The 25,845-nt window shown below is 45.4% G+C and overlaps 1 protein-coding gene, 1 long non-coding RNA gene and 1 pseudogene across 2 annotated transcripts; 1 reads left to right on the top strand and 2 right to left on the bottom strand.

Annotated features, from left to right (window-relative positions):
• Positions 1-13,806: 13,806 nt before the first annotated feature.
• On the bottom strand, positions 13,807-14,860 carry LOC127911675 (uncharacterized). Its single transcript, XR_008078861.1, has 2 exons — positions 14,785-14,860; positions 13,807-14,528 (listed from the first exon to the last, which is right to left on the bottom strand). It is a non-coding gene; the product is annotated as an uncharacterized LOC127911675 (long non-coding RNA).
• Positions 14,861-14,914: 54 nt separating this feature from the next.
• Positions 14,915-18,934, top strand: LOC118357841 (prostaglandin E synthase 2-like; annotated as a pseudogene).
• On the bottom strand, positions 18,898-25,360 carry gle1 (GLE1 RNA export mediator). The gene is made up of 16 exons (XM_035735756.2): positions 25,006-25,360; positions 24,485-24,736; positions 24,216-24,374; positions 22,907-23,055; positions 22,705-22,765; positions 22,357-22,611; positions 21,977-22,202; positions 21,738-21,850; positions 21,515-21,584; positions 21,236-21,378; positions 20,848-21,038; positions 20,536-20,665; positions 20,307-20,411; positions 20,125-20,207; positions 19,932-19,995; positions 18,898-19,790 (listed from the first exon to the last, which is right to left on the bottom strand). The coding sequence occupies exons 1-16, from the start codon at positions 25,102-25,104 to the stop codon at positions 19,722-19,724; spliced, it is 2,169 nt and encodes a 722-aa protein (XP_035591649.1). The 5' UTR covers positions 25,105-25,360; the 3' UTR covers positions 18,898-19,721.
• Positions 25,361-25,845: the final 485 nt, after the last annotated feature.

Raw genomic sequence — 25,845 nt, 5'->3', positions numbered from 1 at the left:
AAACTTCTGACCCACTGGGAATGTGATGAAATAAAGAAAAGCTTAAATAAATCATTCTCTCTACTATTATTCGGACATTTCAAGTTCTTAAAATAAATTGGTGATCCTAACTGACCTAAGACAGGGAATGTTTACTAGGATTAAATGTCAGGAATTGTGAAAAACTGAGTTTAAATGTATTTGACTAAGGTGTATGTAAACTTCCGACTTCAACTGTATGTGAGAGTGGATTCCCGGCCCTCACTAGCATGAAAACTAATACAGGCACAGACTGTGTGGAAAATTATTTAATACTGAGACTCTCTCCAATACAACCCAACATAGCAGAGTTATTACATTTACATTACATTTAAGTCATTTAGCAGACGCTCTTATCCAGAGCGACTTACAAATTGGTGCATTCACCTTATGACATCCAGTGGAACAGCCACTTTACAATAGGGCATCTAAATCTTTTAAGGGGGGTGAGAAGGATTACTTTATCCTATCCTAGGTATTCCTTAAAGAGGTGGGGTTTCAGGTGTCTCCGGAAGGTGGTGATTGACTCCGCTGTCCTGGCGTCATGAGGGAGTGTGTTCCACCATTGGGGAGCCAGAGCAGCGAACAGTTTTGACTGGGCTGAGCGGGAACTGTACTTCCTCAGTGGTAGGGAGGCGAGCAGGCCAGAGGTGGATGAACGCAGTGCCCTTGTTTGGGTGTAGGGCCTGATCAGAGCCTGGAGGTACTGAGGTGCCGTTCCCCTCACAGCTCCGTAGGCAAGCACCATGGTCTTGTAGCGGATGCGAGCTTCAACTGGAAGCCAGTGGAGAGAGCGGAGGAGCGGGGTGACGTGAGAGAACTTGGGAAGGTTGAACACCAGACGGGCTGCGGCGTTCTGGATGAGTTGTAGGGGTTTAATGGCACAGGCAGGGAGCCCAGCCAACAGCGAGTTGCAGTAATCCAGACGGGAGATGACAAGTGCCTGGATTAGGACCTGCGCCGCTTCCTGTGTGAGGCAGGGTCGTACTCTGCGGATGTTGTAGAGCATGAACCTACAGGAACGGGCCACCGCCTTGATGTTAGTTGAGAACGACAGGGTGTTGTCCAGGATCACGCCAAGGTTCTTAGCGCTCTGGGAGGAGGACACAATGGAGTTGTCAACCGTGATGGCGAGATCATGGAACGGGCAGTCCTTCCCCGGGAGGAAGAGCAGCTCCGTCTTGCCGAGGTTCAGCTTGAGGTGGTGATCCGTCATCCACACTGATATGTCTGCCAGACATGCAGAGATGCGATTCACCACCTGGTCATCAGAAGGAGGAAAGGAGAAGATTAATTGTGTGTCGTCTGCATAGCAATGATAGGAGAGACCATGTGAGGTTATGACAGAGCCAAGTGAATTGGTGTATAGCGAGAATAGGAGAGGGCCTAGAACAGAGCCCTGGGGGACACCAGTGGTGAGAGCGCGTGGTGAGGAGACAGATTCTCGCCACGCCACCTGGTAGGAGCGACCTGTCAGGTAGGACGCAATCCAAGCGTGGGCCGCGCCGGAGATGCCCAACTCGGAGAGGGTGGAGAGGAGGATCTGATGGTTCACAGTATCGAAGGCAGCCGATAGGTCTAGAAGGATGAGAGCAGAGGAGAGAGAGTTAGCTTTAGCGGTGCGGAGCGCCTCCGTGATACAGAGAAGAGCAGTCTCAGTTGAATGACTAGTCTTGAAACCTGACTGATTTGGATCAAGAAGGTCATCCTGAGAGAGATAGCGGGAGAGCTGGCCAAGGACGGCACGTTCAAGAGTTTTGGAGAGAAAAGGAAGAAGGGATACTGGTCTGTAGTTGTTGACATCGGAGGGATCGAGTGTAGGTTTTTTCAGAAGGGGTGCAACTCTCGCTCTCTTGAAGACGGAAGGGACGTAGCCAGCGGTCAGGGATGAGTTGATGAGCGAGGTGAGGTAAGGGAGAAGGTCTCCGGAAATGGTCTGGAGAAGAGAGGAGGGGATAGGGTCGAGCGGGCAGGTTGTTGGGCGGCCGGCCGTCACAAGACGCAAGATTTCATCTGGAGAGAGAGGGGAGAAAGAGGTCAGAGCACCGGGTAGGGCAGTGTGAGCAGAACCAGCGGTGTCGTTTGACTTAGCAAACGAGGATCGGATGTCGTCGACCTTCTTTTCAAAATGGTTGACGAAGTCATCTGCAGAGAGGGAGGAGGGGGGAGGATTCAGGAGGGAGGAGAATATAATAATAATAATAATAAGAGCTTCCTAGGGTTAGAGGCAGATGCTTGGAATTTAGAGTGGTAGAAAGTGGCTTTAGCAGCAGAGACAGAGGAGGAAAATGTAGAGAGGAGGGAGCGAAAGGATGCCAGGTCCGCAGGGAGGCGAGTTTTCCTCCATTTCCGCTCGGCTGCCCGGAGCCCTGTTCTGTGAGCTCGCAATGAGTCGTCGAGCCACGGAGCGGGAGGGGAGGACCGAGCCGGTCTGGAAGATAGGGGACATAGAGAGTCAAAGGATGCAGAAAGGGAGGAGAGGAGGGTTGAGGAGGCAGAATCAGGAGATAGGTTGGAGAAGGTTTGAGCAGAGGGAAGAGATGATAGGATGGAAGAGGAGAGAGTAGCGGGGAGAGAGAGCGAAGGTTGGGACGGCGCGATACCATCCGAGTAGGGGCAGTGTGGGAAGTGTTGGATGAGAGCGAGAGGGAAAAGGATACAAGGTAGTGGTCGGAGACTTGGAGGGGAGTTGCAATGAGGTTAGTGGAAGAACAGCATCTAGTAAAGATGAGGTCGAGCGTATTGCCTGCCTTGTGAGTAGGGGGAAGGTGAGAGGGTGAGGTCAAAAGAGGAAAGGAGTGGAAAGAAGGAGGCAGAGAGGAATGAGTCAAAGGTAGACGTGGGGAGGTTAAAGTCGCCCAGAACTGTGAGAGGTGAGCCGTCCTCAGGAAAGGAGCTTATCAAGACATCAAGCTCATTGATGAACTCTCAAGGGGACCTGGAGGGCGATAAATGATAAGGATGTTAAGCTTGAAAGGGCTGGTAACTGTGACAGCATGAAATTCAAAGGAGGCGATAGACAGATGGGTAAGGGGAGAAAGAGAGAATGACCACTTGGGAGAGATGAGGATCCCGGTGCCACCACCCCGCTGACCAGAAGCTCTCGGGGTGTGCGAGAACACGTGGCCGGACGAAGAGAGAGCAGTAGGAGTAGCAGTGTTATCTGTGGTGATCCATGTTTCCGTCAGTGCCAAGAAGTCGAGGGACTGGAGGGAGGCATAGGCTGAGATGAACTCTGCCTTGTTGGCCGCAGATCGGCAGTTCCAGAGGCTACCGGAGACCTGGAACTCCACGTGGGTCGTGCGCGCTGGGACCACCAGATTAGGGTGGCCGCGGCCACGCGGTGTGGAGCGTTTGTATGGTCTGAGCAGAGAGGAGATAACAGGGATAGACAGACACATAGTTGACAGGCTACAGAAGAGGCTACGCTAATGCAAGGAGATTGGAATGACAAGTGGACTACACGTCTCGAATGTTCAGAAAGTTAAGCTTACGTAGCAAGAATCTTATTGACTAAAATGATTAAAATGATACAGTACTGCTGAAGTAGGCTAGCTGGCAGTGGCTGCGTTGTTGACTTTGTAGACTAGCTGGCAGTGGCTGCGTTGTTGACACTACACTAATCAAGTCGTTCCGTTGAGTGTAATAGTTTCTACAGTGCTGCTATTCGGGGGCTAGCTGGCTAGCTAGCAGTGTTGATTACGTTACGTTGCGTTAAAAGAACGACAATAGCTGGCTAGCTAACCTAGAAAATCGCTCTAGACTACACAATTATCTTTGATACACAGACGGCTATGTATCTAGCTATGTAGCTAGCTACGATCAAACAAATCAAACCGTTGTGCTGTAATGAAATGAAATGAAAATGTGATACTACCTGTGGAGCGAAGCGGAATGCGACCGGGTTGTTGAGTGCGGAAGTTCTATTCAGTAGACGTTGGCTAGCTGTTGGCTAGCTAGCAGTGTCTCCTATGTTAAGGACGACAAATAGCTGGCTAGCTAACCTCGGTAAATTAAGATAATCACTCTAAGACTACACGCTCTAAACTACACAATTATCTTGGATACGAAGACAGCAAAGACAACTATGTAGCTAGCTAACACTACACTAATCAAGTCGTTCAGTTGAGTGTAATAGTTTCTACAGTGCTGCTATTCGGTAGACGGTGGACGTTTGCTAGCTGGCTAGCTGCTGGGCAGATAGCAGTGTAGACTATGTTAGGACGACGAAATACGAAGTTGCAATAGAAGTGCTGACTGTTTCACTTTGTTGTCCTCTTTCTTTTCCTTTTTCTTCTGTCCTTCTTTTGTCCTTATTTTGTCTTCCTTTCTTCTGTTAACTAGATATTTTTTGTTGTTATTCTTTGTAAGCTAGCTAGCTTCTTCCAGGAGAGTCCCTAGCAACTGCTTAGCAACAAGTAAACAATTCTGCTAGCAATTCAGCTAGCTAAGATAACTGTACAATTTTATGAAAAATAGTTAATTTTTCAAAAGCCTGTCTTTTTTGGTTTGTTCCTTGTTTTGTCTTCTATTGAGTCTTGCAGTTTTCTCTTGATTTTTTCGATGTACTTCACTCTAAAAAACCATTTAAATCTCAATATATACAGGAGCTCATTTTTCAGCAGCTGCTCAATTTAGAACTCCGGAACACAAGTTATGTGCATCCTTTCAAGCACACCCTTCTCATTAACCTGTGGTGAGTTATTCACCATTTCTGATAAACAAATAATGTCTCATATGTAAGATGGCTAAATCAAAAGCTAACTTATTGATTATTATTATATTATTATTTGTGCCCTGGTCCTATAAGAGCCCTTTGTCACTTCCCAAGAGCCGGGTTGTGACAAAAACTCACACTCATTCTTATGTTGAATAAATGTATCGTATAGTTTGTGTGTGGCAGGCTTACAATGATGGCAAAAGACAACATTTGAGAGTGCGCTGACCCTGGTGCTAGAGGGGGTACGCAGCTGGAGGTTGAATGTTTGAAGGAGTACGGACCTATTAAAAGTTTGGGAACCACTGAGCTAGAGCTAGCCAAGCTTGTCATATCCTTTCTTAAAACATTAAAGGTTTGTTTATGGGTTGTTAATGTGTAACTCTGTGTTGTTGTTTTTGTTGCACTGCTTTGCTTTATCTTGTACTGATCGCAGTTGTAAATGAGAACTTGTTCTCAACTGGCCTACCTAGTTAAAAAATTTAAAGAAAGAGATTAAGGTGTTGTTGTAGTCAGAACCCAGATGACTCATTCAGAGCAGAGGAGCCCCTCACTAGCACCGTCTGATGAATCATGTGACAGCTTTGCATCTATCCCACAGACACAGCCAACCCAGGAGAAAGAGGCGGAGCCTATGAAGATTCACACCATCTTCTCCCTGCCTACCCGAGGCACTCATCAGCAGCTCCCGTGGTTACGCACGCAGCTCCAGCTCCCGTGATTCTCCCCCTCTGCTCCAGCTCCCGTGGTTCCGCACCCTGCTTCAGCTCCCATGGATCTCCCCCTCTGCTCCAGCTCCCGTGATTCCGCACCTTGCTCCAGCTCCCGTGGTCCCGCACCTTGCTCCATCTCCAATGGTTCACCCCCCAGCTTCAGCTCCTGTAGTTCGGCACCCAGCTCCAGCTCCAGCTCCTGTGGCTCTGCACCCAGCTCCAGCTCCCGTGGCTCTGAACCCAGCTCCAGCTCCCGTGGTTCCGTACCCAGGAACAGCACCTGCAGCACCTGCTCCATACCCTGGACCAGCATCCGCTGCGCCACATCCTGCACCAGGATTTACACCATACCTTGTTCCAGGTTAACCCTACTTATCTGCGGGACAAAGCTTATCCAGTTCCAGCAGTGACAGGCTTCCATCCAGGCATCCAGGTTTAGGTGTGCCCTATCCCAATCCAGCACCATATCCTGCCCCAGGACAGATGGCACCCGCTACCTGGCACGGATCAGCTGATTGCCTCATCATATGGCATGCCGAAGCTGTCATTGCCCTACTTTCAGAGCGATAGAGAGAGTGACTTTGCCCTCCTCAAGATGGCCCTAGATGACCTGATGAGCAGTCACAGGCACCTAAACGAGCGGTATAAGTATCAAGTGCTCCTGGCCCACCTGAAACTACAGAGTGCAAGTCCAGCTCGCAAAGGCCTACATGCATGACCTGAGACCTTACACTGCTGCCTTACAAGCCCTGCAGGACAAGTACAGTCAGCCCCGCCACTCGTCCAGTGTGAGCTAGCCACCATCCTAAACTTCCCAGCCATCAAGTTTGGAGGTGCAGAATCCTTTGACACCTTTGCCTTTCTATCCACTCACTGGTAGGCATGCTCAGCACCCTTGAGTGGCAGAACGGCTTTGACCTCAGATGTGGATCCCATGTTGACCGGCTCTTGAGAAAGATGCCACAGAGCTACCGGGATGAATTCGTTGAGTACTGCTTCGAACGCAGCATCCTCAGGACTGGCACAGACCAGTCGTTCACCTTGCATGACTTGGCAGTCTGGTTACAGAAGAAGTCCCAGGCTAAGCACATATCAAGCAGAGCCAGAGCCCTGTATCAATGTGATATGCCTAACCCATTCAAGAAAGACCAACATGCATTAACGAGACAGAAGAAGAAATCTGGCGCAATCCTTTTCAACACAAGTGAAGATCCCAACCCCAAAGGAGCCTGCTCAACCCCAAGCCATACTGTCCCTACTGTGACAATAAAGAACACTTTCTCAACTTATGTGAAGAATTCAAAAGCTGAACACAGGACAGGTCTTCAACTGGATAAAGGATGGAAAAAGGTGTTGGAAGTGAGGATGATCCCACAAAGCTGATGCTTGCACCCTCAGAAGACCTTGCAAGTCATGTAAAGAGCAGCACCTAACAATCCTTCATGATACCATACAGGAAAACCAGAAATGCGTGTCCCTACAACCAAGGTGTATCTGGACAGACCGAACTGATCGGCTAAAGTAACGCTGAAGGTTTTAATGGTCTTACTTCACAATGGAGACCGAGCCCTGGAGACATACGCCATGCTCGACGATGGCTCAGAGCGTAGCATCATCCTGCCACAGGATGTTCAAGAACTAAACCTATATTCCAAGCCTGAGAGCCTCACCCTCAGGACAGTTCGACAAGATGTTGTGCAACTTCAAGGTGCCTCAGTGACCTTTTATGTGTCCTCCCTTGCACAAACCTTTCGAGTACTATCAGATGTGTAAGGCATTCACCGCAGACAACCTAGGCCTTTCCGAACAATCCTGCCCAGTAGCAGCTCTCCAAAAGCGATATGACCACTTCTGTAAGCTGCCTTTGTCACCGGTGGACCAAGCTCAACCTCTGCTGCTGAAAGGTTCAGACATGCCTCACCTCCTGATACCCATACAGCCAGTGTGTACAGGCCCACCTGTTGAAGCCATTGCCATCCACACCGAACTCGGCTGGTCCCTGCAAGGCCCTACTAGCTTTGTCCACACAGCACCAGCTGAACAGTGCCTGTTCACCACTACCGTCTCGCCTTCTGCCGAGCACTTCAGAAATGTGGAGTGTCTTTGGCAGATCAATACCCTTCCCTATGTGAGTGAGAAGCTGGCAACTTGCTCGAAACAAGACCAGCAAGCCATGACCCTTCTCCAGACGTCCACCTCTAGAATAGAGGTTGATGGCGTCAGCTCTATGCTACATCCTTGCTTCATCGAGTCAATGATGCAACTTTCCATGTTGTACTGCCAAGCCTCCCTAGCATGGAGGGGAGACTTGCCAAAGACCCAAGGTGTACTGCCAAAAGATCAAGAAGCTGCAGAGGGCAGGTTACGTGTCACTGGTGCCACCCGAGGTAGCTGAACAATCTACTGAGTCCTGGTTTATACCCCACAATATTATGCATCACAATGGAAAGGATAGGATTGTGTTTAACTGTTCGTTCCAGCATAAAGGACAGTCGCTCAATGACCTGTTCCTTGGTCCAGCATTGGGACCATCCCTGCTCGGTGGCCTCCACAGATTCCGTCAACATGCCGTAGCTGTAAGTGGTGACATCAAAGGCATGTTTCCTCAGATCCAGTTACCAGTTGACAAACCGGTGCTACTCTTCATCTGGCAGAACATGCATAGAACTGAAGAACCTATGAGTGGCAGGTCTTGCCATTCAGCACGACTTGTAGTCCCTGTTGCGCCATCTACGCTCTGCAGCAACATGTTCAGGACAACATAGGAGCTAACGAAGAGCTTGTGAAGTTTTACGTAGACAACTGCCTTCAAAGCATCCCCTCTTCCGATGAAGCAAGAAACCTTGCTAATGGACTGTGGCAGTGGCTCCATACAGGAGGCTTTGAGATACAACAGTGGGCTAGCAATGTACCAACTGTCATCAAGCACCTACCACCCGAGGCCAGAAAAGCAGCAAACTGTGGCTTTCACAAAGTAGCACGGATCTCCAGGAATCAACCCTGTGGCTATGATGGAACTGCCTCAGAGGCTCCTTGGGATACAAGCACAGCACTCTGGAGCGCTCCAAACCTACAATGAGGAATATATACAGCATCCTCACCCTTCAATACAACCCACTAGGCTAAATCAGGCCTTCCACAACCCAAGCCAATGTACTCGTCCAGGACCTGTGGAAAGAAGGGATAGGTTGGGATGACCCCATTCAGCCTCAGAGGCTGCTGGAAAGATGGCTTGTCTGGGAACAAGACATTCCTGACCTTGTCCAGATGGAACTCCCCAGAACTTACACACCACCGTATGCTGACAGTCAACCAGAGATCTGCACATATTCGGTGATGCGTCAGAGAGAGCATATGGCTATGTTGCCTACATGTGGACTGTGGATGACCAGAAGCAGGTAAACATTTACTTCGTTCTGGCCAGGTCTCGCATTGCGCCAAAGAAGCAGCTGATGATGCCACGCTTGGAGTTGAGTTCTGCATTCACTGGAGCTCAGCTGGCCAGTGTCCTCCAAGCAGAACTCACCCTGCCCATCGGACGAGTCATCCTATGGTCCAATTCCACCACAGTCCTTCATTGGCTCAAGTCAGAATCTTGTAGATACAAGGTCTTTGTAGGAACTCGAGTTACAGAGATTCAGAACCTTACGGATGTAGCCAACTGGAGGTATGTGGATACCGCAAACCACAGAGCGGATCACATCACTCGGTCCAGGCCATCATGTCAAACCGGTCTATACCTTCAAACAGTCGTCTGGATCCCTTGTCTCCTGAGTATGATAAGGATTCGGGACTCATTAGAGTTGGCTTTAGACTGCGAAGAGCAGAGCACCTGGACATGGATTTTATGCACCCCATCGTCTTGGATCCAAATCATCCGCTGACCAAGCTACTCATTCAAGTTTTCGACGAGACTCTCCTCCATCCCGGCCCAGAGATGGTTCTGGCAGAACAGAGTCATAGATACTGGATTCTGCAGGGAAGGGAAGCCATCCGGAAGTTTCAGAACACCTGTTTACAATGGCAAAGATTGATTGCCAAACCTGAAGTTCCAAAGATGGCGAACTTACCTTCTGCTCATCTGCAACTGTACAAGCCATACTTTTACTCTACCGGAGTGAATTGTTTTCAGACCATTGAAAATAGATATTGGACGGCGCAACAAAAAGAGATGGGGCATCATCTACATATGCATTGAGCAGCCGCTACACCTACTTGGACCTCCTGGAGAGCCTGGATGCCGATACCTTCCTAATGTCTCTAAGACGCTTCATTGCACGTCGAGGCAAGCCTTTCAAGCTTCTTTCGGACAATGGTACGAACTTCGTTGGAGGAGACCGACAACTGCGAGAGGCCTTCAAAGTGATGGCCCCCCACCTGAAGGAACAGTTGGCCGAACAGAGGAAAACATTCCAGTTAAACCCGCCAAGCCCTCACTTTGTTGGAACGTGGGAAAGAGAGGTGAACACAGTGAAGATTGTTCTCAAATCTGGGGCTCCATGCAAGATCTCACCCTGTGGGGTCAAAATGATCACAAGAACGGTGAGCAAAAATCCCAGAACCACACGGGGGACCTAGTGAATGACCTAGTGAATGGGGCTGTTTTTCTGCAAAGGGACCAGGACGACTGATCCATGTAAAGGAAAGAATGAATAGGGCCATGTATCGTGAGATTTTGAGTGAAAACCTCCTTCCATCAGCAAGGGCATTGAAGATGAAACGTGGTTGGGTCTTTCAGCATGACAATGATCCCAAACACACTGCCCGGGCAACGAAGGAGTGGCTTCGTAAGAAGCATTTCAAGGTCCTGGAGTGGCCTAGCCAGTCTCCAGTTCTCAACCCCATAGAAAATCTTTGGAGGGAGTTGAAAGTCCGTGTTGCCCAGCAACAGCTCCAAAACATCACTGCTCTAGAGGAGATCTGCATGGAGGAATGGGCCAAAATACCAGCAAACAGTGTATGAAAACCTTGTGAAGACTTACAGAAAACGTTTGACCTCTGTCATTGCCAACAAAGGGTATATAACAAAGTATTGAGAAACTTTTGTTATTGACCAAATACTTATTTTCCACCAGAATTTGCAGATAAATTCATTAAAAATCCTACAATGTGATTTTCTGGATTTTTTTTCTCGTTTCATCTGTCATAGTTGAAGTGTACTTATGATGAAAATTACAGGTCTCTCTCATCTTTTTAAGTGGGAGAACTTACACAATTGGTGGCTGACTAAATACTTGTTTTGCCCCACTGTAAATAAGGTATTTCTGTTTTTTTTATTTTTTTATAAATTTGCAAATATTTATAAAAACCTGTTTTCGCTTTGCCATTATGGGGTATTGTGCGTTGATTGATGAGGGAATTTAAAAAAAACTATTTTAGAATAAGGCTGTAATGTAAGACAATTTGAAAAAAGGGAATGGTGTCTGAATACTTTCCGAATGCATTGTATATGCCCATATATGCATATATACTGTATGTATCCAAACATACACTATATATACAAAAGTATATGGACACCCCTTCAAATGAGTGGATTCAGTTAAATCAAATCAAATTGTATTTGTCACATACACATGGTTAGCAGATGTTAATGCGAGTGTAGTGAAATGCTTGTGCTTCTAGTTCCAACCATGCAGTAATGTCTAACAAGTAATCAAACAATTTCACAACAACTACCTTATACACACAAGTGTAAAGGAATGAGTAAGAATATGTATATATGAATATATGATGGATGAGCGATGGCCAAACGGCATAGGCAAGATGCAGTAGATAGTAGAGAGTACAGTATATACATATGAGATGAGTGATGTAGGGCATTTAAACATTATATAAAGTGGCATTGTTTAAAGTGGCTAGTGATACATTTATTACATCAAATTTTTGATTAGTTATTTCAGCCACAACCATTGCTGACAGGCCCATTACTGAAGAGCTCAGTGACTTTCAACGTGGCACCGTCATAGGATGCCACCTTTCCAACTAGTTAGTTTGTCAAATGTCTGCCCTAGTAGAACTGCCACGGTCAACTGTAAGTGATGTTATTGTGAAGTGGAAAGATCAAGGAGCAACAACAGCTCAGCCACAAAGTTGTGGGCCACACTAGATCAGAGAACGAGACCGACGATTGCTGAAGCCCGTAAAGCTTAAAAATCTTCTGTCCTCAGTTGCATCAATCACTACCCAGTGACAAACAGCCTCTGGAAGCAAAGTCAGCATAATAACTGTTGGTCGGGTGCTCCATGAAATGGGTTTCCATGTCTGAGCAGCCGCACACAAGCCTAAGATCACCAAGCGCAATGCCAAGCGTCGACTGGAGTGGTGTAAAGCTTGCCACCATTGGACTCTGGAGCAGTGGAAATTGGCAACAGTCTTTTGCCCATTTATCAGCAAAGATAAAATAACAATAATTCCATATAGGCAGATGTTATTACCCCGCCTGGTTTCTGCAGCCGAATTTCCCGGAGACCAGGTTGTATTACAGGTACGTAGGCTAATCTTAGTTCCATAGTGTCAACAGTGAGAACTGTATGCTCTCCATACCTGTTCATCCCTACTTCCTGGTCACCTGTGCACCAATATATATGTGACCTGTGACCGATGACCCAACACATAGTGCCCTCTAGTGTACAAATTTTGTGGAATACACAAATGGACAACAACCACAAAAGTAGGCTGAAATGGCTTCTACAGTATTAATGGTATAGACTTTATACCAGAGAAGGCTGTTGGGAGGGGCTATAGTAGGCTGGTGGGAGGAGCTCTGGGAGGACCGGCTCATTGTAATGGCTGGAATGGAATCAACTGACCAGAGTCAGACATGCGTTTGGTGTGTCTGGTACCATTCCAAAGATTCCATTCCAGCCATTACAATGAGCCGGTCCTCCCAGAGCTCCTCCCACCAGCCCCCTCTGCTTTATAGCATTGGAACAATGACAACCTGCAAGGTAAGGTTACATACAAAAGCATCATATTGTAAGTTATCTCACATTGCAACTTATTCTGATGATTAAAGGGCAGGGGGGAAAAGATATAGAACAAGTCCATTTCAACGGCTGTTTGAGCGAGTTTGTTGTTTTCGGGGTAGGCTTTCTTTGCTCTGTTGATAGCCCAAGAGCTGACTTTGGTGTTTAACAATGGGAGGTCCCCCTCCCTCTGATGCTGAAGGCCAGTGGGCCTGATCCAAAAAGCATATTTCCTAGAAAGCTTCACTTCCTTGCCAAGAATATCACTGTGTTTATTGTTCATTCTTATGTCCAGAAACAACATACAGAGACTTAAATATTCAGCGCCATGCCCTTCATCTTTTAAGCAGAAAAGTGTGCTTGTATGTGCATGCATGTGTAACAGTATACCTTTAGACCGTCCCCTCGCCCATACCCGGAATCCTCTGCACACATCAACAACAGTCACCCACGAAGCATCGTTACCCATCGCTCCACAAAAGCCGCGGCCCTTGCAGAGCAAGGGAAACTACGACTTCAATGTCTCCGAGCAAGTGACGTCACTGATTGAAACACTATTTAGCGCGCACCACCGCTAACTAAGCTAGCGTTTCACATCCGTTACACTCACCCCCCTTTTGACCTCCTCCTGTTCCGAGAGTGTGTGTGTATCACATTCAAACCATATCCAAGGATACTGACTAACAGATGCAGTTCCAATGATGTTTGCTCATTCAATGATGATGAGGGGATGATGTTTCAGCTTCAGCGTAGTAGACCATTGGGAGAATTATCCACACATCCAAGAAAGTCATAAACATATTGGGGGTTATGGGCATGCTGACAAATTACTATTCACATGCATTTAGGTCAGGGGTTCATCCAGTGAGGTTTCAGGTTAAAATAATCTACCAAAGTAAAATATAATATAATAACATGATGGTGTATTATTTATTCTGTGGGTCTATGCAACACTACAAAAGAGTGACAGGACAGGTGCATCTCACATACTAAATGTTTCCCAGGTAACTAGCATACCTGTTTTTCCAGCATTATCATCCTCTCAGATTCATGACCTTAACATCTCTTCTCGTGCATGTTCAGGATATATTATCTTTTCTTCTGCACCAGCATCCAGCATTTTGATAACGATATTATCCACAGTGATGCTCGTGCATCAAATCAGCGTGTATGTTTATCCTTGTGGAAATGTGCAGTGAGTCCAGCACCACCTTGAGATGACATGTACTGTAGTAGGACAACAGTTACTGTAGTAGGACAACAGTTACGTCTATTCAGCTATTAGTCTAAACTACACAGTAAATTGCAGCATTCGTGCATTTAATTTCTATCTTCATCCTCTATCTTCATTGTGCCCTCCTGCAACCATGGGGAAGCATGCAATGCGCATTGGTCTGATTTGAACAATTTCATGCGATTTCTTTATTTAAAATTGTTAATTTAACCCTCGCCCCAAAATAGTCATACAAGTTAAGTTAAATAAATAATACAAATGACGGGTCATATAATGCCTGATCCTATCATTTTGCTTTGGTGTACATAGCAGCATCACGCAGAGATGTATTCTGTCCATTTATCTTATGTTAGGAAATTATTTACAGCTGTGCACTGAGACTGGCAAAAAAATAACTGGCCTACCGATGTCAAATATCTATTTTCTGCCTTCTGTCCGGCTCTTCGGTAGCAGACAGACGTTTTTTTACAGTATGTCCGACCTTAAGCTTCTAAAACATTGATGCTCTTGAACACCCAAACACCCCACCAATTCGTAAATCGATAATATGTTCTTGAACAAGTCCCTACGCACTGCATTGTGGGAATGTATGTAAAAGCAAGATGGCAGCTTCCTGCGCGAGAACTGTCGGTAAGATCGGCTGGCACATTTTGGAGTCTGCAGCATGTCTTGCTGGGAATATTCTGGGAATATTGCCTCTCTGGTTCCAAGGGTCTCGCTGCATAGATCAATCAGGGCACACGGAACGGGCGGTTCAGGATTCCGATCCAAACTGCCCTTCACCCCTCTGCGCGGTGGCCGTGTCCTGGGATGTGCGTTTCTGCTTGGAGGGGGACTTGGCTTGTAGAAAACAATACAGTTGTCTGTCCAACATCACCTTGCTGAAGAAGAAGATGCCAAGGTAATAGGCAATAATATTAGCTATGAAATGTATTTTCATTGATGTCCATATAGTCTACCTGAAGCAAAGCATGGCAACTTGTCTGTGGTTTGCCTAATAAATCAGATGGAACGCATCGCCACATTCAGAACTACTGGCTGGTGTACTTTTGTCATGTAGTTTGCCTAATGTTACATCCACGTTCAACCACATTTGGCCTTTTAAAATATTTTTGCAGTTCATAAAATGTTTCTGACCTGTACGTCTTCCACAGGCTTATTCTGATGGTGGCCTGAAGTTGACCCTGTACCAGTACAAGACCTGCCCGTTCTGCAGTAAAGTGCGAGCTTTTCTGGACTACCATCGGCTTCCATATGAGATTGTGGAGGTCAACCCTGTCATGAGGAAGGAAATCAAGTGGTCAATTTACAGAAAAATGCCAATCCTAATGGTGAACAATGATGTGGTTATTTACAGCTGCACTAGGGTCAGACAGGCTTCCTGTATATATTTGGCTTGGAAAACATACCTCATTCCAGGGATAAGAAGTGCGTTCTCCGAATAGTCCCATCAGCCTAACTGTTACAAAGAGAAGATTGGACGACTTCTAGTTTTTTTAGCAGTTGCTCTGTCTTCTGTGTAACAGTGGGGATAATTTGAAGTACATTTCTCGCACCGGCTCTACAGTGTCTTAATCTACACAGGAAGCCTGTCCGACCATAGTGCACCTGTAAGCAAGTGGGTCAGATCTGATGGCTAGGCTTGGTATTAGTTACAGGTGTCTATGGGATGATGGAAAACTTGTCATGTGATCGCTCTCCTTCTGTGCTCTTGACCTATCAGCAACTGAACAATTCCTCAGTAATAATCAGCGCTTTGAAGACAGTTGGTGAGCAAGTAAGTAGCTACCTCCTGAGAAGCGTTCTAGTTGTTTATTCTTTTACATAAAGTGGTCCTTCTTGATCATGATAACTAAGCATTCTGAATTCTCTCTCTTCCTCCAGAGATAAAACCATCTCAGAGATTCTGCGCTGTTACCCAGAGATGAAAGTGGTCAATGAGAAGGGGAAGGAGGTGAGAGTTCAACAACAAGTAATGGTGAATGAAGCTGAAGGTCAGATGATGTACCCAGAGAAAGACCAGCAAGTAGGTGAACACATTGGATGCCAAATTACTGCTGCCCATAATGACAATTCTCAATGTTATTCATGAAAATTAATGCATTTGTCCAAACCTCTCTAAAGACCTACTGTGCATCACTATTCTTGATAGATTCTGTCAAGCATCATCTAGGCTTAAATGTCCCTTTCTCTTCACTGTCCATCTTCAGAGAGGAGATCAAATGGCGTAAGTGGGCAGATGATTGGCTGGTTCACCTGATCTCGCCCAACGTGTACCGGTCCACTGGAGAGGCCCTGGCATCCTTTGGCTATATTGTCCGTTTGGCACTTCTTTGCGAAGTATGTTGGAGCAGCTGCCATGTTTGTCATCTCAAAAAGATTGAAAAGTATGTGGGTGACAAAACATTTTGTGTGGTTGTCTGATACAGTGGGGCAAAAAAGTAATTTGTCAGCCTCCAATTGTGCAAGTTCTCCCACTTAAAAAGAAAAGCCTGTAATTTAACACTTCAACTATGACAGACAAAATTAGAAAAATCTTTCTTTTAACCCTGTTTTCTCCCCAATTTCATGGTATCCAATTGCTTTTAGTAGCTACTAGCTTCTCATCGCTACAACTCCCATACGGGCTCGGGAGAGACGAAGGTTGAAAGTCCTGCATCCTCCGATACACAACCCAACCAAGCCGCACTGCTTATTTAACACAGCGCGCATCCAACCCGGAAGCCAGCCGCACCAATGTGTCGGAGGAAACACCGTGCACCTGGCAACCTTGGTTAGCGCGCACTGCGCCCGGCCCGCCACAGGAGTCGCTGGTGCGCAATGAGACAAGGACATCCCTACCGGCCAACCCCTCCCTAACCTGGGCGACGCTAGGCCAATTGTGCGTCACCCCACGGACCTCCCGGTCGCAGCCGGTTACGACAGAGCCTGGGCGCGAACCCAGAGTCTCTGATGGCACAGCTGGCGCTGCAGTACAGCAGCGCACCCTTAACCACTGCGCCACCTGGGAGGCCCACATTGTAGGATTTCTAATGAATTTATTTGCAAATTATGGTGGAAAATAAGTATTTGGTCAATAACAAAAGTTTCTCAATACTTTATTATATACCCTTTGTTGGCAATGACAGAGGTCAAACATTTTCTGTAAGTCTTCACAAGGTTTACACATACTGTTGCTGGTATTTTGGCCCATTCCTCCATGTAGATCTCCTCTAGAGCAGTGATGTTTTGGGGCTGTTGCTGGGCAACATGGACTTTCAACTCCCTCCAAAGATTTTCTATGGCATCTCCACTCCAGGACCTTGAAATGCTTCTTACGAAGCCACTCCTTCGTTGCCAGGGCAGTGTGTTTGCGATCATTGTCATGCTGAAAGACCCAGCCACGATTCATCTTCAATGCCCTTGCTGATGGTAGGCTTTGTTAATTTGGTCCCAGCTCTCTGCAGGTCATTCACTAGGTCCCACCGTGTGGTTCTGTGATTCTTGCTCACTGTTCTTGTGATCATTTTGACCCCAAGGGGTGAGATCTTGCATGGAGCCCCAGTTCGAGGGAGATTATCAGTGGTCTTGTATGTCTTCCATTTCCTAATAATTGCTCCCACAGTTGATTTCTTCAAACCAAGCTGCTTACCTATTGCAGATTCAGTCTTCCCAGCCTGGTGCAGGTCTACAATTTTGTTTCTGGTGTCCTTTGACAGCTTTGGTCTTGGCCATAGTGGAGTTTGGAGTGTGACTGTTTGAGGTTGTGGACAGGTGTCTTTTATACTGATAACAAGTTCAAACAGGTGCCATTAATACAGGTAACGAGTGGAGGACAAAGGAGCCTCTTAAAGAAGAAGTTACAGGTCTGAGAGCCAGAAATCTTGCTTGTTTATAGGTGACCAAATACTTATTGTCCACCATAATTTGCAAATAAATTCATAAAAAATCCTACAATGTGATTTTCTGGATTTTTTTTTTCCTTTTCATTTTGTCTGTCATAGTTGAAGTGTACCTATGATGAAAATTACAGGCCTCATATTTTTATGTGGGAGAACTTGCACAATTGGTGGCTGACTAAATACTGTTTTGCCCCACTGTATATAACTAGCCAATAATGCTTAGTGATGAGCTCTGTTTAAATTGAATGCCTCTATCCTGCAGACAGGATCTGTACAGGATCTGTACAAGGCAGTCAATGAGTGGGTGTCGGCCATTGGCAAGAAGTTGTTCATGGTTGGAGACCAGCCCAATCTGGCTGACCTGGTAAGAGCATCACATCTGTCATGTGAAGCATTATCTTAGAATTCTAGAACTTGTATTTACTTTGTCTAAGATGCAGATTTCCTGATGAGACTATTTGTTTACAATAGCCAAAGTATGTTTTGCTGATTGTCCTTGACTCTCCTCTCTGCAGGCAGTGTATGGGGTCCTGAGAGTGATGGAGGGTCTTGAGGCCTGGAATGACATGATGGAGAACACCAAGGTGAAGAGCTGGTACAGACGCATGGAGAAAGCTACAGAAAGCCATGAAGACCACAACTGATCCTGCTCTAAACATTGACCAATGCTAGGAGACTTGAATTCAATAGCACTTCCAGCCCTAAGACTAAATCTGTAATGTCATGAGATGGGAAAAGTGATTGTGTTAAGTAAAGATTGCATGATAGGCAGAAATGCAATAACATTTTGTCCTAAGGACCTTCTGCACCTGCTGCAATTTACAGAAATCTACTCCCAACCTTGATATATTGTCTGTGAAAATGCACCCAATGATTTTTTGCTTTTTAAAAAAAAGCTGGCAGCAATTAGCTGTTTATACTTGTTTTACTGTCCACCTTGTGTCCCCAGTGTCAAAGCTGCAGATTTGAACAATGTATGACATGGGTAAAACCAAATTTAAATTTCAAATTTCAAAATTTACATTACCTCCAGTCTTAGCATTTTGGGTTTCATTTTTTGCCAGTTTTATTTTCCATTCAAAGGTTTAAATTTAACGAACTAACATGCCATTTGATGACTCCATGAAATTTTCCCTAAGTTATGAAATACACTTGTAATGCTTTGGAAAGTATACTCAAATCTTATGGCTACCTGTTTCAGGATGTTAACTTCCTGACTGCTTGTTCGAGGGTTCCAGTCATGAGCAGAAAATGTATTCTCAATTATGCAGGATGGCTGTTAAGTGTGCAAAGTGAAATGGGTTTAATAATTTGGGAGCTACCATTGGACAAACTTGTTATGTATTAACCAGTCTAATGTGCATACATGTAAAAAGGTTAAATAAAAGTATGTTTTAATTACGTAACACCATACATTGTTATTTTACAAGTTACACCTGTATTATTAATTTCACTCTAAGACTGCATTTAGACAGGCAACCCAATTATGATCTGTGATTGAGCTGCCTGTGAACGCAGCCTCAACGGTTTGGTACAAGCTCAGCACTAACAGAGTAGTAAATGCAAACCTCACACTATATAAAAACAGCTAATTACATGTCAATGTACAAATTATAAACATGTTGGTGGATTCCATTCCATTATGACCACCCTGACAAAATGACTTGAATAGGGGACGTCATGATTGAGTACTCAGATCTAAAAGCAGTCAACAAAAAATAAATACAAATAGAAACAAAAAGGGAAAGAAATCCCTCAGTTTAAAATAAGTAATACCATATGAATTTGGTAAAGCAAACTAATCACATTACACTGAATCAGGGAAAAAGCCTTCAACTGTACAGCAAGAAGCTACATAACTACCCTATTAGTATAATGTTCTCAACAAGGGTAAGGAGAAAAACAACAGATATAACTATGTAGTAGGATTAGCACGAAGATTGGATAAAATGGTTCATGTTGCAGTCACGATACAAGCCAGTTATAATTTGGTTTTAGCCAACTATACTAAGTATACATACTATTAAGCAAATTGATCAGGATATAGTGCATCATTTCAAACATAACTTCCACATCAAGACTGAGCTTCTCTACCTAGTGCATTCTATGAGTTGTAGACTGGGGTGATGCAGCCTTGAATCCAACTGATGCATCATGTCCAAAACCTTCTTTCCCCATCCTTCCATCCCCCACTCAGGATCTCCAGAAGTGGGAGCTCAGCTGGCCTTTGGGGGGAGGGATCTGCCTGCTTCTTAATGAACTCTGATAGGGAGACAAAAGAAAACACAGGATCATTTTTGACCAATTTTAAGAGTTCAGTAGGTTTTACAGACAGTGCATCAGTGTCAGTTAAACAACGGTGCCTATGATACTGTGCTATACTTGGCCTTGCAGCACACTCACCTCCAGGAACTGCTTGAGCCTCGTGACTGAGCCCGCCTGGCCTTGGCTGGTGACAGCTTCAATCCTAAGAAAGGACAAATGACAACATGAAGTCTGAGCATTGACAGAGCGGCCAAGGTAGAGTGTACCACAAAGTTACAGCAGACTATTTTGTTCTGATGTAAAACTGAACTGCTGAGAGTGGCGATTGTACCTTGGCAAGTACTCCTCTTGGATGAGCAGAATGAGCTTCCAAAACTGAACCTGATACTGCTTCATCAGGGCGTTGCCACAGACCTAAGGGAAGACCGAGAACAGGGGACGTCAGTGACCTGCATAAAATGTCTAGTCCAGAGACAGTCTTTGGAGACAGGTGTCAGAGACATGACTCATCACCTCTAGGAAGTCAAAAAGGAGTGTTGCCGTGACGTCTGCCAGGGGCTCCATGTTCAGCATCTGAGCCAGCCAGCGCCAGCCGTTGTTCAGCCCATGTGGGTCAGGCTGGACACAATGATAATAAAAGGTCAGCCTAATAACAGTATACAATTGGGGGGGGGGGTCAGTGAAGTGCTTTGACATAGTGATATTAGCATTCGTTATGTAAACAATGTAGGATTGTCGATACCCCTTGCTTGGAGCCATAAGGCCATCTGAGCTGTATCATAGCAGCATAGAGGCGGATCATTCCTGACATCCTCTTCAAAAAGCTGTCCTGAGCTTCCACCCCTCCATCTTCCACACGGTAGCCTAAGATTCTGGTGGGACACAGAACAACACTTCAGCCAGAGCAACTAACCTCATCTGCTTAGATTGTGGAAGCAACGCACTTGAAATGCAGCATTGGTGTTTTCAACCCAAAGTCATGGAATTACATCAATTTCTGTTTCATTACAGTTCGTTCCAGATGCATTGCAAAACAGTGTGATGCCTCACTGACTTCTGATATTCCTCTACAGATGTGCCATCCTTCATAGGTGGGTAGTGGGGCACGGCGTAGGGGCATTTCTTATGAAGGTGGGCAAGGATGAAGTCTCCGACTTTGGGGTGAAGCTCCCACACCCCAGAGGCCACCACAGCGATGGGGAAGGCTGCCTCGTGGTGGGACGCCACCTCCTCCTCTCCTTGTTTCTAGAGAAACACATGGACAAGGAAACATTTAAGAGCTCTATGAAAAGACACTACAGTCTTTTATTTGTATGACTATGGGAGTATAAAACGTAACAGAAAAGTTAGGCAATTAGGAAGAAGTATAGAATTGTAAAGAGATAATACAGACCAATAGTGCTGTGTCTCCAGCAGTTCAAGCCAAGGTCATGTGAACTCACCACAAACTTCTCGGCCAGTTTGTAGCTGACAAAGTCCAGGCCGTTGGGATGCTGGGAGGTGGAGACAGACTTCCCTCCGGATACCACTGATCTCCCAGACAACAGCTTGTCAATCTTGTCAAATATTTCCCTGAGCTTGGAACCTGGGTATTTGACAAACATCGCGCAGACAATTTCAATCTCACGATTATTATAGCAATGTTCACCTTCTTTCACTTTCCCATAGATAAAATGATTGTCATTATAAGCCTCCGAGCCCTCTCCATAACCCAGACGCACCTGAGATACTGGAGATCTGGCTGACAGGGATTGTGGCTGCCTTCTGGAGCTCCATTCTTAGTTTCTTTGTCTGAAAAACAAATGTAAAAGGTAATAGGAACAAAAGGGTAATGTTGCCATTTGTTTGTAATTTAGCTTTTAATGTGAAGGTGTATCATAATATGGGAACTGCATTTTCCTATAATGGCACAATTCATTCCTCACCCATGCAGTTTCAACCAACCTGAATATCCTTAGTGTTGTTCAAGCCTTCAAAAGACTGTGCACACTGGTTAGCGGAGTCCTGCAGCTCTTGGTACCACTTCAGGGTGCTCTGCTCAGCTTTGGTCTGCAGGCCTTTGGAAAGAAGAGTGCTTTTTAAACCCCTTGTTCACTACCTAACCTTTCACTCATTCGTACATACCCTATGTAACCAAACAAAGACAATCCTTTCATCCATCCATTTATCCTCCCTCTCCTTACCCTTTTTCCGTGCCTTCTCTTTGGCTGACAGAGCTGCACTCTTCTTCTGCTCTTCCTGCTGGGCCTGCAGCATTGCCATCTTCCTGCGTTCCTCTTCCTCCTCCTGCTGCTTCTTCCTCTTCTCCTGGGCCTGGGCAGCCGCCTCTTGCATCACCCGGATGAGTGACCTCATCTCATGCAGTGCCCGCTCTGCCACCGTCATGTCCTCCACACTGGGGAACTCCCCCTACACAATCACAATCACAACGACTTACCCATATTGAACAGAAAAAGGTCATACACAGGATGAAAACAATAGATATTATTCCCCACTCCCCCAAAGCATGGGTCTACTTCGACAAAGACAATCATAGATGAGGGATAAAGAGAATCACACTGACCTCCGCTGTCATGCGCACCACCTCTGACACCTGGGAGCATAGCTGGTTGGCACGGGTGCTATAGGATGTGAGATCAGGGGAGGGGCCTGACTGGGTGGGTGCGGCCGGCTCCAGGAGCTGATTGAGTTGAAGTATCTCTTCCTGGATTGCATTGAGAGCACGCAGTCTCTCCCTACCCTCCACCTGTCTCTGCCTCTCAAATTCCGCCTCCCGCAAACGCTGTTGCTCCGCTTCCCGCAGGCGCAGGTTCAGGATCTGAGAGGGGCAGAGGAGGTTTTTCAACCTGTATCTAAATACAACTGTTTTGCATTTTGCTTTCTGACATTCCAATATTTAAACTTTCAATACCTTTATTCTGTTCTTGTGCTCTTCTTTCAATTTTTCTTGGCGCCCAATGCTTTCTTGTGTTCTTTTAAACAAGAGAAAGACAAGCAGCAAATGAAGATTCTTGACATTTAACACATTTTCAATTCTGTCACAGGGACAGCAACATATTGGTGGGTGAAAAGGAGACGATTATGCTTTAGAGATAAAAACTAGCAGTGCGTACTCTCTTTCCATCATGTCCCTCATACTCTGGTACTCCTGTCTCTGCTTCAGCTCCATCAACTCCTCAAAGCGTTTGAGCTGCTCCGACTCACGACTCGCAACTGAGGCCACCAGCTTCTCCTGCAGCTCCTGCCTCAGACTCAGCTCCATCTGCACCAGGACATTCAAGAGTCTAGATTAGGTATGAAATGCTAGCTTAACATAATGCAATATATACAGCACCAGTCAAAAGTTTGGACGCACCTACTCATTCAAGGGTTTTTCTTTATTTGTACTATTTTCTACATTGTATAATAATAGTCAAGACATCAAAACAATGAAATAACACATATGGAATCATGTAGTAATCAAAAACAGTGTTAAACATGTGGAAACTCTTCAAAGTAGCCACCCTTTGCACACTCTTGGCATTCTCTGAACCAGCTTCACCTGGAATGTTTCAACAGTCTTGAAGTAGTTTGTTGGCTGCCTTTCCTTCACTCTGCATTCCAACTCATCCCAAACCATCTCAATTGGGTTGAGGTCGGGTGATTGTGCAGGCCAGGTCATCCGATACAGCACTCCATCAGTCTCCTTCTTGGTCAAATAGCCCTTACACGGCCTGGAGGTGTGTTTTGGGTCATTGTCTTGTTGAAAAACAAATTATCGTCCCACTATGCGCAAACCAGATGGGTTGGCGTATCGCTGCAGAATACTGTGGTAACCATGCTGGTTAAGTGTGCCTTGATTTCTAAATAAAATCACTGACAGTGTCACCAGAAAAGCACTCCCACACCTCCTCCATGCTTCACAATAGGAACCACACATGCAGAGATTATCCCTTCACCTACTCTGCGTCTCACAAAGACACAGCAGTTGGAACCAGAATTCTCAAATTTGGACTCATCAGACCAAAGGATATTGCTTGTGTTTCTTGGTCCAAGCAAGTCTCTTCTTCTTATTGGTTCCCTTCAGTAGTGGTTTCTACGCAGCAATTTGACAATGAAGGCCTGTTTCACACAGTCTCCTCTGAACAGTTGATCTTGAGAAGTGTTTGTTACTTGAACTCTGTGAAGCACTTATTTAAACTTTTGACTGTACTGTAGATATTTTGTTGTTATGGTACACGGGTCACCTGTCTGATGCACGCCTGTCTGAGTGGACTAATACATTGCGGAGGCCGCGGGGATGGCACACCAGTATCACATTTACCATTCTAATCTACAATGTTGGTTTGGTTACGGTAATTGCTGTTAATGCATTCAATATATTATGCCATGTTGATGCATGAACAAGATAACTAAGAAAAAAAGAAAAGGAGCTTTTGCAACCTTAGCTTTGGCACGATGTTTCTCCTCACAAATGCGTATACATCCTTCCATTTGAGTTGCCCTGGGAGACAGCAGTGAGATGGTGGGAGAAGAAATGGGGTTGGTGACTGGACTGAGATTGTTGCTGGCATCTGGGGCACTGTCCTCATCACCAACAATCTGCGGTGGATCGATATGAAGACAAATGTGGTGAGTTCATACGAATGTAAAATAAATAGTGTGCAGAGGGAGTTACATAATGGTATAAACAAAGCGGGAAAGAGACTTGCCTGCTCTGTGACTTTCTTCAACCTGGGGACCAGTAGTGGAGAAGAGAGGGGAGTGGGCTGAGCATTGGCTGAAGGGAAGGGGCTGGTTGAGGAGACTGGGGCCTCCTCAGACAGGCCTGTGCTTGGGTCAGTGGAAGCAGAGCCCAATGAGCAGGTCTTCTGAAGCGCTCGAGGGCTCATGTTAAGCCTCTTCAAGATGAGCCCAGAGAGTGGGGACAAGCTAGGAGCTTCATTACAACCTGACAAAATATCCTGCAGGGACGAGAAAGGATCATACCAGTAACGTTATCATATATCTAATTAAATTAAATGCGTATTTAAAACGTGTCCAATGTTGGCTAGAATACTGAAATCGTAGACATACCATGGTCCAGCAAGGTAGCAGGCTAATAATTATATTGGTGATGTTGTAACTTTGTTTTTGTCAGTTAGCGAATGCAGAACATATACGAAACAACTTTGAACCTTTGAGCTAACGTTATATATGTGAAGCCGTTAGTTAGCATGCTAACGTTCATTACCTCCCCCTTTTCGAGCCAGTCTGGGTTGTATTTCAGTCTTCCCTTTGGTGAGTTTTTCAAGGCCTCCAATGTATCCCATCGTAAACTTTCAGCAGGCATTTTGGCGTGTAAATAAACACACGACAAACACTTTAAGAGACAGGTGATTATTAGGCTAGCTGTTGATTGCGGTATAAATGCCACTGAAAGTCAAACTCCGACGTGGTCCATTTCCGGCTCTGATAAATCTATGGTTCCGAGTCGAGGCTGTTTATCCTCAAAGCTACTTTGCCCTCATAATGGGTAAAATCGTAACATGTTGTGAACAATGCTCATCTAAATACTGGGTGTAAAAGCTGGATAACTATCTAGATTTTTTCCTTCATTTTCTGAGTTTGTTGTTTGTGAAACACACCAGACTGTCCATTCTCATTTTAAGCATTTGTTATTGTTATTGTTAAACAGTACAGTACATTTCAACTGAATATAAAAAAATAGAACTCATACAGCTCATACAATATAATTCTAAGAATATTCAATCCGATTGGTGAGTGTGTGTGTCGAGAGCTTGATAGGACAGAGTCACCAAACACATTACTGTATGAAGCTTTGAGAAACTGAACATAATCCTGCAGGCTGCGGTTTGTGGAGTCAGATTGTTCCAGTCTCTCCTTCAGGTTCCTCAACTGATTCCAGAATATTCATTCCATCTGCAAAGAAAGAAGGACTTCCATATCAGTTCAGTTTGACAGAGTTATCATAGTTGTGTATCATTCCTTATTATGGTGTTTAGATTTTATAGTTTGTATAAATAGTATTCCTGTCCATTGCAATTGTTTGCAAAGTTGTAACAAATATTTT

The sequence above is a fragment of the Oncorhynchus keta genome, chromosome 25, assembly GCF_023373465.1.
Source record: "Oncorhynchus keta strain PuntledgeMale-10-30-2019 chromosome 25, Oket_V2, whole genome shotgun sequence".
Classification (NCBI taxonomy): Eukaryota; Metazoa; Chordata; class Actinopteri; order Salmoniformes; family Salmonidae; genus Oncorhynchus; species Oncorhynchus keta.
The sequence above is the reverse complement of the archived record's forward strand: the minus strand, read 5'-3'. Positions and strand labels throughout refer to the sequence as shown.